The sequence below is a fragment of the Micromesistius poutassou genome, assembly GCF_964030765.1.
Source record: "Micromesistius poutassou genome assembly, chromosome: 7".
Taxonomy (NCBI): domain Eukaryota; kingdom Metazoa; phylum Chordata; class Actinopteri; order Gadiformes; family Gadidae; genus Micromesistius; species Micromesistius poutassou.
This window is the reverse complement of record NC_140277.1, coordinates 18221793-18233906: the sequence shown is the minus strand read 5'-3', so window position 1 is coordinate 18233906 and position 12114 is coordinate 18221793. Positions and strand designations below refer to the sequence as shown.

Below are 12114 nucleotides of genomic sequence, written 5' to 3'. Positions count from 1 at the left end.
TCCACACGTCTACACGCACACACACCGCCCAGACAGAGCTCCACACACACACGGCCCAGACAGAGATCCACACGTCTACACGCACACACACCGCCCAGACAGAGCTCCACACACACCGCCCAGACAGAGCTCCACACACACCGCACAGACAGAGATCCACACGTCTACACGCACACACACCGCCCAGACAGAGCTCCACACACACCGCACAGACAAAGCGTTGGGACTTATTTCAGTAACAGTGAAAAAATGGCATACACTACTATGTTGACGATCATATGAGACATATGACCTTTAAAACAAAGAAGCAGTGGTTTTGGGTTAACTGGCTCCTTAAGGCTGATGAGTAGCAGCTACCGTACTCCATAGAGGGGAGAGCTTCTCTTGGGATTTGGAGGCATCTCGTTTAATCACAAAAACAGAACAGAATTTATTTTTACCATGAAATCTTATCTCAGAATTCTGAGATAATGTTAATTCAGAAAAACAAGAGCAGAATTTATTTTCTCAAGTGAATTTCCAAGTATGTTAAGTGGCATGAATACAATGATGACGTCTATGCTTGTGACAACTACTACACTATTTAAGAATCATCTGAATGTCTGCTGATGTAAAACTTTATTATGCACATTAAGTAAACTGACCTGAGAGTTTCCAGTGTACATTGTGGACTCCCCAGTCCAGCAGAGAGCAGCTCCACTTCTGAATCCTGCAGATCATTGTTACTCAGGTCCAGCTCTCTCAGACTAGAGGAGTTGGATCTGAGAACTGAGGCCAGAGCTTCACAGCATCTCTCTGACAGATGGCAACCATTCAACCTTTAAACAAAACAAAAACAGACAGGAACTCTTCAGAAATTATATAGATCTTCTTAAATTCTTAAAACAATTGTAGCTGAAAATAAACCAACCCTAACCCTAGCCAAATTACAACCAGTAATTACATCAGTCATTGAGGGCAAAAATAGGCCCAATGATAGGCCCAGATTTTTTAATTTAGTTTTACAAATCAAGAGTAGGCCTGATATGACTAATTGGCTTTGCATCCTTTCCTTCTGCCCTTGTAGTCCAAGACATGCTGCCCACCAGCTTTCAAAGTACAATGCTGCCACTGGTGGATTTGTATAATTTTTATACACATAATTGTCCCTGCTATTTTGTAGTTCACCAAAACACCCTGAAACAACTTGAGTCTCACATACTTATGCCATACGCCACTAACAGTGCAAGCAGGCCAATGGCAACCAAGCACGCAGTCCTTCCTCCCTCACTTTAAAAACCACCAGCCGCCACTGGTATGTGTGTGTGTGTGTGTGTGTGTGTGTGTGTGTGTATGTATGTATTGTGGCAACCCAGCCTTGGCAATCAGCCAAATGGAGAGCACCTGAGTATGTGTGGAGAAGCAGGCTATTTAAGTCCTGCTTCTCCACCTGTTCAGGGCTCTCCCAGCCATGGGGCTCACAGGCGGAGAGACCGGTCCTGCCGATTGAAGGGGCCATCAATTCCACCCTGTTTTGATTTTTTTTGGTAAAAGACTTTTCATTTGAAATAAATGTGCCTTTTTGGCTATTTGCACACTTAATCGTGTCCTGATTAGAGCGAGGCGGGTTCACTCTACAAGCCGGGTTGCCACTGTCTGTCTGTCTGTCTGTCTGTCTGTCAATTATGGCCCCCCTTGCACTCTTGACCATCCCTGGAAGGAGGGACCTCCCACTCTGAAGGAGGGGTCCCCCCCTCTGAAGGAGGGACCCCCCCTCCCACTCTGAAGGAGGGCCCCCCCCCCCCTCCCACTCTGAAGGAGGGGCCCCTCCCCCCCACACTCCCACTCTGAAGGAGGGCCCCCCCCCCCACCTCCCTCCCCCCACTCTGAAGGAGGGGTCCCCACTCTGTGTTCCTCCTCTGGATTTCTTCCTTGCTCATTAAGGGAGTTTTTTCTTGCCCTCTGGGGGGCTAGGGTCGGGGGGCATAAGAGACTGGACCTGATAAGGGCTATACAAATACAATATAATTTAATTTAATTGAATGCATAAATAATACATCTTTAATGTTTCATAAATGATGAAACAACTGAAAGTTTAACTTATGTAAACTTGTGTGATGTGAATCATAACTCAAATGTGTCTGATGAATGTTATCTCCGCATAAAACGTGTCTTCAAAAAATCTTTAAGAAGAGTCTGTCATTCTACTTTACGGCTCTACACTTGAACAGTTTTTAGTTACACTCATTAGTAGATAAAGTCTGCAATGTTCAGGTTATAACTGCAGCTCTAAATGTGTTAAGTAACGTAATTCCAGTGATTTGATCTAGGCTTGGGACAGCAACTCCCTATTTAAGAATCAGATAAGACTCTGCTGAAGGTAAAATGTAATTTTGCACATTGAGAACTGAAACTAAACTAATTAAAACTAACCTGAGAGTTTCCAGTGTACATTGTGGACTCCCCAGTCCAGCAGAGAGCAGCTCCACTTCTGAATCCTGCAGATCATTGTTACTCAGGTCCAGCTCTCTCAGACTAGAGGAGTTGGATCTGAGAACTGAGGCCAGAGCTTCACAGCATCTCTCTGACAGATGGCAACCATTCAACCTTTAAACAAAACAGACAGGAACATGTAACTCTTCAGAAATGATATCACTATTAATATGAAGTTGGTTGAATATATGTGAGTTCAGCTTTTATTTAAAGGTTATAACACCAGGTGTGAGTGCGATTAGCCTTTTTTTTTTTTTTTCAAACGGCTAATCACACTCACACCTGGTGGTATAATATGTCACCTTTAAACAAAGTAAATATCTTTGTATCATATAACTATGTCTCTGTATACTTATATTTGTTATAAGTGAGTATATTTGTTATGCCTGGACCAACAGACATGTATTGTAGATGTTTATATTATTCTAGTATTATTGTGTTGCATGTGTTGTAATACAAGGTCTTAGAACACATACAGAAATGTTTTTGTATATTATTATAACCTTTAACTTCTAGTATTATGTATATTGTGTTCTGTATTGTAATACATGTTATTAATGAACCTACAGAGATGGATTGTATATTATTACAACTTATATTCTAGTATTATGGATTTTGTAATACATGTTATAAGTTAAACTACAGAGATGTTTTGTATGTTGATATAACTTTTATATTGTAGTACTGTGTGTATTGTGTTGTCTATTATAATACATGTTATTAGTGAACCTACAGAGATGTTTTGGAGGCTTTGACCACTGGCAGCAGCCTCAGAAGACCCTCCTCTGAAGCAGAGTATTTCCTCAGGTCAAACACATCCAGCTCCTCTTCTGATGACAGTAAGATGAAGACCAGAGCTGACCACTGAGCAGGAGAGAGAGATTCTCTGGAGAGACTTCCTGATGTCAGGTACTGTTGGATCTCCTCCACTAGAGAACGGTCATTCAGCTCATTTAGGCAGTGGAACAGATTGATGCTTCTCTCTGGAGAGAGATCTCCACTTATCTTCTCCTTGATGTAAGACACTGATTTATGATTGGTCTGTGAGCTACTACTTGTCTGTCTCAGCAGACCTTGTAGGAGACTCTGATTGGTCTTCAGAGAGAGGCCCAGGAGGAAGCGGAGGAACAAGTCCAGGTGTCCGTTCTCACTCTGTAAGGCCTTGTCCACAGCCTTCTCATAGAAGCGATCCGATTTCTTTATTTTAAGAGTAGACCACCTGGATGGTTGTTCTCCTGAGAGCAGATTGACACCAGTGTCGATGAAGGTCTTAAAGACATAAAGGGCAGCCAGAAACTCCTGGATGCTCAGATGGACAAAGCAGAACACCTTGTCCTGGTACAGCCCACACTCCTCTTTAAAGATCTGGGTGAACACTCCTGTGTACTCTGAGGCTGCTCTGATATCGATGCCACACTCTGACAGGTCTGCCTCATAGAAGATCAGGTTTCCTTTCTCCAGCTGGTTAAAAGCCAGTTTTCCCAGAGAAACAATGATCTCCCTGCTCTCTGAACTCCAGTGATGATCTGTTTCAGCTCTCCCATGATACTTCCTGTCCCCCTGTATGGCCTGAACCCTCAGGAAGTGGCTGTACATCTGAGTCATGGTCTTGGGCATCTCTTCTTCACCCTGGGATGTTTTGAATATGTCCTCAAGAACTGTAGCAGTGATCCAACAGAAGACTGGGATATGACACATGATGTAGAGGCTTCGTGATGTCTTAACGTGGGAGATGATCCTGCTGGCCAGCTTCTCCTCTCTGAATCTCTTCCTGAAGTACTCCTCCTTCTGTGGGTCGGTGAACCCTCTCACCTCTGTCACCATGTCAACACAATCAGCAGGGATCTGATTGGCTGCCGCAGGGCGTGTGGTTATCCAGATGAGAGCAGAGGGAAGCAGGTTGCCCCTGATGAGGTTTGTCAGCAGCACGTCCACCGAAGTAGACTCTGTGACATCAGTCCAGATCGGGTTGTTTTGGAAGTCCAGAGGAAGTCGACACTCATCCAGACCATCCAAGACAAAGACAACTTGGTACTGGTCGTATCTGCAGATTCCAGTTTCTTTTGTTTTGATAAAGAAGTGATGAAGAAGTTCCACCAAGCTAAACTTTTTATCTTTCAGTAAATTCAGCTCTCTGAAGGTGAAGGGAAATATGAAGTCTATGTCGTGGGTGGTTTTGCCTTCAGCCCAGTCCAGAGTGAACTTACGTGTTAAGATGGTTTTACCAATGCCGGCCACTCCAGTTGTCATTATTGTCCTGATCGGTTTATCTTGTCCAGGTAAGGGTTTAAAGATGTCTTGACATCTGATTGGTGTTTCCTCCCTGGCTGGCTTCCTGGAAGCTGTTTCAATCAGTCTGACCTCATGTTCCTTGTTGACCTCTCCACTGCCTCTCTCTGTGATGTAGAGCTCTGTGTAGATCTCATTCAGAGGTCTTGACTCTCCTGCTTTAGCGATTCCCTCAAACACACACTGGGTCTTCTCCTTCAGATAAGCCTTGATCTTATGTTGGCACTCAGCAGCAACTTTTTCTAAATTACATGACAAAAGAAGAAAGTATACAAATTATCAAAAATTGATGTCATTTACTGCTGTTTAAAAAAAGAGCATATTCAAAATAAGTTTTCAAAATAAGGATATCTCCCTAATCAGTTTTCAAAATAAGAGTATATTCCTGATCTGTTTTCAAAGTAAGAGTATCTTACTGTATCTTACTGATCCAAAAAAGTATCTTCGTAATCTCTTCTAAAAATAAGAGTATCTTACTGCTCCTCAGTAAGTCGGCCATCTCCTCCAGCTTCAACTGCTTCATGCAGAGCAGTGTGATGTCTTCCACTCCCTCTCTGGCGCGCCTCTTCTGCTCTTCCTCACCATCCACCTCCTCCTCCTCCTCCCTCTGGCTCTCTGAGCATTGTGGGTAATCTGGGTAGAGAACCCTCCAGAGCTTCTCCACCTCCTTGTCTAGAAAAGCGTGTGCGTTCTCCTTGATCCGCTGGAACAGAACAAACGTCAATGAGAACTTTACTGTGAACTAACTGAGGACATCAGAAGCGTCTGTCCTGGATTCACATCCTGCTGGTCTGAAGAGGGAAGCCTGGAGACTGTTAGCTCCAGGAGAGATGTTGTTCACATGTCATTCATGACTGAACTCAGTGTTGTACATTTACACACCTTCAACTCTGTGTGCTGCTGCTGTACAGACGGACCACTGGGAACCTTTGACCTCCTCTGGTGTCTGTGGAGAACACACACACACACACACACACACACACACACACACACACACACACACACACACACACACACACACACACAGTCCTGTTTTTTATTGCAGAATAACTATGTCATATTGGTTGAGATGAGATGAGATTACTGACTGTTGATGTACAGGCTCCAAAACATTTTGTTTATCCTGAACTTGTTCCTTTATTTATACATGAATCAATTTATCTATACCTTTTATTCTTCTCTTACATGGAATTTCATTCAAAATAAACTTAGGAATGCTAATTTAGAACTACCGTGTTGACCTGAATATAAGACAATCCAGGTTTCTTTCCTGGAATTGCGCCTAAAAGAGTTGGGTTGTTTTGTATTCGGGGTCTAGACGACATTCCGTCTTCCTGGTGATGAATGCCTTTCATTTGACCGACTCCTTGTGGTTCCATGCTGCTTCCCTTTCCCCTAGGAGCTGGGCCCTAACAGTTACCGTACTTTACATCTCTACATCTTAAAAAAATATTTTTCCAGAAACGTCTCTTTAAAAAGTGGGGGTCGTATTTTGTCTTTTATCCAAAGAGTCTTGTGACAGAAAGTGAGTGAGCTGGAGGTACAAGGAGCAGGGTCCTCTTGCTGAAAGACGTCAACTCCAGTAGTGCTCAGGCTGAAGAAAAACTGATCCATATTCTGATGACAAGCCGGGGGAGAAACAGTTCTGATGAACTCAGATATGGGTCAGATATCAAGTGGTCTGTTTCATCATCTGTTTGAAACTCCTACCTCTCCTCTCTGGAGGGGCGTCCATCTTTAAGGTCAGGAGGACAATTCATAGAGCGGTCACTCTTCATGGAGACACAGCTGGGTCCAGGGGAGTCTGCTCTCTCCTGCTGCTCTGGGCTTCAACACACACACACACACACACACACACACACACACACACACACACACACAGAGAGCAGGTGAACATCACTATAAACACTGCTCTGATTATTGGATGTGAACTCTAGAGAGACAACACTGAATCAACAGAGTTTGAAGGTCCACAACTATTTATTTTCTCCTGCCTTGTTGCATCTGATCAGTACCCTGGAAGTCCAGAGTTCTCGCGAGAGCACAATTTGAATTTGCTCAGCAAGTCACTCTGGGAACGAGCAATATAATCCCTCTCCGATTCCCCTCTCCCAGCACATAAACCAATCACATCGGTGTATCTGATATAGACGGGCCAAAAGCGTTGCTGTTTTACCGATCGGATACGGCAAGTCTTATCTATTGGTTAGCTCCGCTGGTCTGGATACGTCACCCCTTGTATTCTTCTGATTGCTTGTAGTGTTATCCAGTTGCGTGCAGTGATATTTTTAAATGCATGCTTGGGGCCGCCCCTCGAGTTGGGCCATTTTCATTACTCGTTGCCAGACCCTACAGCTTTCTAGAGGTGGGTCTGGATTTCCAGGCTATCTGATCAGTAGAGTCTGATAACAACCAACTGGTCTGGTTTCATCGTATGTTTGAAACTCCTACCTCTCCTCTCTGGAGGGGCGTCCATCTTTAAACTTAACAGGTATATCCATAGAGCGGTCACTCTTCATGGAGACACAGCTGGGTCCAGGGGAGTCTGCTCTCTGCTGCTGCCCTGGGCTTCAACACAACACACACACACACACACACACACACACACACACACACACACACACACACACACACACACACACACACACACACACACACACACACAGCTTTTACTCAGACTAATGTCATGATGTATCACTGCTGAGCTCTGAGATGGACAACAGTCACAGACAGTGAGAGATCCTCTTCTTACCTCTTAGCTTTGCTCTGGCGGCCATGTTTTCTAGACCGAGTGGTCTTAGAGGTAGGACCCCCCTCCTCTCTCTCCTCATCCATAGTAGACCGGAGACCTGTAGTCCTACACAAACACAACATGTTGTTTTCCTACGGTCACTCAGCGTTCATTAAGGTGAGTAAGACGGTTCTATCAGGACCTGTGGAGGGAAGGTGAGCCAGCAGCAGACACACACTGAGAGGTGGTTTCTAACTTGGCCTCACGCTGCTGTACACCAGAGTGGCCACCAGGGGGCACTCAGGAGCCAAACATAGAGTGGCTCAGTCCCGCCCACCTCATGCGTCACGCCTCTACCATAAAAACTGAACAAGTTGGTGGTCGTCAGAGCTATCTTTAAAATGTTGAGATTTCGATCTATTTCTGACGCTATTTACACTTCTGGTGCGTTTAGTAACAAGAACTAGTTAGCTAGCAATATGTTATGGAGAATGGCTCTTATTAATTATACCAAATGGTTTTCAACATATTTGCAATCAGCCACAAGAATGACCAAATGGTAGGTCGAATAGAAAACGTTTCAAAACCCATTTTATAAACTTCAACATCATAGGTTTATATCCTATGAAGTATTACGTTTGGTTTGTTAACTAGACACACACACACATACACAAACACACACATATTTATATTAAGTTTAAAATACTTTACCTTATGTTTTCGGTTGTTGGTGTTGTGGTATGAAAAGATCAAAGCATCCAGGTGTCCTGTCCTCCTGTGGGAGGCTGCAGGTCAACTGAGGAGACTTCAAACCTCTGAGCTGAACTCCTTCATGATGCTGGCTGAAGGCCAGCCGCTTCAAAGGTCAAAGGCTTCATAGCAGGTCGGGCTCCTTAGAGGATCGGGTTCAGCTGATAACTGTACACATGACGTGTTGTACCAAAGTACACAGAAATACACTAAAACACACATCAATGATTGACTAACAATATAAAATAATACATAGAGACAGAACCAACCTTTTAGCATTTTAGTATATGATAAGATAACTGCCTCATAAAACAGTAAAGTTGAGGCCAGAGCTGAAAACTGAAAAGCTTCATGGACAAACTGACAGCGGGCCGTACAGAGAAATTGCTGAAAGTTTTTCATATTTACGTTAAAATTAAAATCTTCTTTCTGCTAGAGCTGCTGCCCCCGCGACCCGACCCCGGATAAGTGGTTTTGAAGAGGAGGATGAGATGAACGTCTTCCTTGTACAATATTTCCCTCATTCTTCTGTAGGTGCTCCTGTTGCTCTCATTACTGCCTCGTTTCCTGCATTCTAGTGAATGTTAAGGGTGTAAATAACTCAAGGCTGTCAGACAAATGTGTACATATAGTTACATAAATATATATATATATATATATATACAGTAGCTTTTAACTTTTGATTGGCACATTTGCAGGACATCCAGCAGGGATAGGGCCCCCAGGAACGGGGACGGGCCCCCAGGAACGGGGACGTCTGGGCACCGTAGCCTAGCAACAAGCAGCAGCAGTGGAGGCGGGCTCAGGAGTTCTTGACGGTGGTTTTTGAGCGGTGAACAGGCAGTGTGAGTCTGGACTGTGAAGGATGAAGGACAATAAAGCTTTAATGGTTCCACTGATATCGCTGGTCCATATTAATGAAGATGATTAAAGATAAGGGAACTCCACAACAAATATCCTCAACTATAGGAATACATTAATGATTACATACCAACAGGAACACAGCTTGATATAAAACATCAGATTAATGATATTAAAATGTCTCTCTTGATATTATTGTAATCTATATCTTAGACTTCTGCCCTTTACTCCTGGACTGATGTGTTTTTATAGAACAGTTTTATATGAAGCACATAAAGTAGCCTACTGCTGTACGTTCTGTTGTAGTAAAGTAATATATATGAAGTAGCCTACTGCTGTACGTTATGTTGTGGTAAAGTAATATATATGAAGTAGGCTACTGGTGTACGTTCTGTTTTGGTAAAGTAATAGGCCTACATTAAGGTGAATAACATTTAGACCAGGCATAGGCCTACATTCAGGTGCATAACACCTATTGGGGGCCGTTTGTAAACCTTTGCTCTTCACTTGTTCCAGATTTAGCTGCTTAATGCTGAATCGGAGGATAAATCGTGTATATAAATCTAAATCTTTATGTCTCAATGTTAAATGTTACATCTAAATCCATACAACAGATATGCTAATTCTCCTCCGTATACTAATTAGTTCTGACTCTTAACCAGTCATATTTCGGGGGCGGCATCGATGCACGTGGTTCTGGAGAGCTCAGGGCTCTCTCTCCTTGTTGATTGGCCGATGGCCGTTGGGGGGGGGGGGGTCTCACCATGACAACAGACTTGTCCTGAAGGTCGCTGATGACACTGTTGTGATCAGTGGGCTCCAGGACGGAGAGGCTAATCCCGGGCCGGTGGTGGACGACTCTGTGGAACGCTGCGACAACCACTTCCTCAAGTTAAACACAAACAAAACTAAAGAAATGGCAACGGACCGCCGTAGAGCTCCCCGCTCATCCTCACCGTGTACGATTAAGGGCCCGCCTGTGGAGACTGTCCTACAGACACCCGGGAGCAGTGGTTGATGAGTACTTCACCTTGGAGTCAAACACATCCGCAGTATGCAAGAAGGGCGTGCAGAGACTCTACTTTGATTGAATACGTTTAACGCTGACAAGAAGCCGATGGTTTTGTTTCACAGGTCTTTCATCGAGTCCATTGTGACCTCTGGTTTTATCTCTTGCTTTGGTCATGTTTCAGTGCACAACAAAACCCGTCCACCCAGAGTGGTGAAAACTGGCAGCAGAATGGTGGACCCCCAGCAGCTCCCCCCCCTCACACATCAGGGCAGGTGGTGAGGAAGGCCCGGGGCGTTGAGCAGCTCTGACCGGCCCCTCTGGGAGGGACCTGCTCTCCTACCATCGGCTCGGAGGTCCAGGCTGCCCGGGGTCAGGTGCAGTAGGTAGACGTGTTCCTATGGTCCTAGTGCAGTTAATGCACTTAACAAGGGTTAAACCTCGCCGGCACGTTCAAACAGCACTAACGCGCTTTATTTTTTTTTAAGAAGTTAAACGGAGTAGACTTTTATTAACGAACGGTGGTGTTTTATTTTATCGGTTGTATTTGGTCACGTTGTTTTGTCTCTTGTCTTTTTATATGTTGTGTATTTGTGTCTCATTGTGTATGGACCTCTGAAGAATAAGTCCCGCCTCCGAGGCTCCCGGTTCCCTCGGTCAAACGTCTACGGGAAATAACACGGGGTTTATGAATGATCGTACATAACAGACTCTGTAGGTGGTGGAGAAGTAAAAGCTGCGTCACGTTTTGAACTACACACTTTTTCCATCTAGTTTCGACTGGCTTTTTGGATTGTCGATTATTAATGCTACTTTAACAGCACCGAAAATCCAAAAACCCAGTCGAAGCTAGATGGGAAAAGTGTGTAGTTCAAAACGTGATGCAGCTGGGAGTCCGGTCCAGAGCGGAGCTGGGAGTCCGGTCCAGAGCGGGGCTGGGAGTCCGGTCCAGAGCGGGGCTGGGAGTCCGGTCCAGAGCGGGGCTGGGAGTCCGGTCCAGAGCGTGCGTGGCGGACCGGTCCTCCTACGTTCACTTCTCCAAGACGGACGGCCCCAAGCACGAGTACTCCTACCCCCTGGCCCCGCCCCCCGACGGCCCTGTGGGCCGAGGCCCACGGCCACGCCCACCACGGGGGCTTCTCGGGCGTGGTCTCCGCCCAGCCACGCCCCTTCCTCCCTGGCTCCTCCCCCTCTGACGAGGACGGCGGCGGCAGCGGCGGGGGGCGGGGGGGGGGGGGGATGAAGGGCGGGAAGGCGGGGCGGGAAGGCGGGCCGCTCCGGGCGCGCTCAGTGCGAACACTGCGGCGAGACGTTCTACCCCTCGGCCAATCGGAGGGGCTGGTGCCAGGACGCGCCGGACGCGGTGGGCGGCGGCGTGCGGCGGGTCAGCTGCATGTGGCCGACAGCATGCTGCACCACCGCATGTCGGACCCCGAGGGGGACTTCTCGGACCCCTGCTCCTGCGAGGGCGCCCCCCCCCCCCCCCTGGTTTACAGTCTGGCCTCCAGCGGGGAAGCGGACGGACACGCGGACGCCACAACAAGACAAAAGGAAAAGCTGTTTCTGTTGTCGTTGTGTTTTACAGATAAGCTAGCGCCGGGTCAGACATCAGAACGCTGACTCCTCCCCCCCGTCCAACCAGAGAACGGTGTGTGTGTGTGTGTGTGTGTGTGCGCGTGCGTGCGTGCGTGCGTGTGTGTGTGGCGACACTCAGTACGGACACATCCACCAAAACGCACCAATCACTGTCCCTGATTGTCTCAGAGCCGTCGGTGCCTGGTCTGAATGATGACATCACCTGGCACCCGTTTGAGCCAATCAAAACAATCGATTCATCAACAACCAACCGTAACGAGCCGCGGTTGGCCGGAGACGTTCCCAGGGCTCTGATTGGTCGCCGGAGGCTTCGGAAGATGAGGACATTGTGACCATGTTTGGTCAAAGGAAGTCTCCAGGTGTGTCCGTTGTGTGTCTGGACTCCCTGTTCACCTGCGATGTACAA

The 12114-nt window shown here is 46.2% G+C and overlaps 3 protein-coding genes across 5 annotated transcripts in view; 1 reads left to right on the top strand and 2 right to left on the bottom strand.

Annotated features, from left to right (window-relative positions):
- LOC311350711 (uncharacterized protein) overlaps positions 1 to 12114 on the top strand; it is an 82711-nt gene that overhangs the window by 8494 nt on the left and 62103 nt on the right. The gene's annotated exons all lie outside the window — the stretch shown is intronic.
- LOC311350687 (NLR family CARD domain-containing protein 3-like) overlaps positions 1 to 12114 on the bottom strand; it is a gene marked incomplete at its 3' end in the record, with an annotated part of 90117 nt that overhangs the window by 38245 nt on the left and 39758 nt on the right. The window lies entirely within an intron of this gene.
- On the bottom strand, positions 3202 to 5332 carry LOC311350697 (NLR family CARD domain-containing protein 3-like; the record flags this gene model as incomplete). 2 transcript variants are annotated; one of them, XM_084470764.1, is made up of 2 exons in its annotated part: positions 5239 to 5332; positions 3202 to 5003 (listed from the first exon to the last, which is right to left on the bottom strand). In XM_084470764.1, the coding sequence occupies exons 1-2, from the start codon at positions 5282 to 5284 to the stop codon at positions 3202 to 3204; spliced, it is 1848 nt and encodes a 615-aa protein (XP_084326890.1). In that variant the 5' UTR covers positions 5285 to 5332. The 2 variants fall into 2 exon arrangements, 1 of the variants encoding a protein (XP_084326890.1); XR_014636672.1 differs by having other exon boundaries at positions 4883 to 5003; positions 5178 to 5290.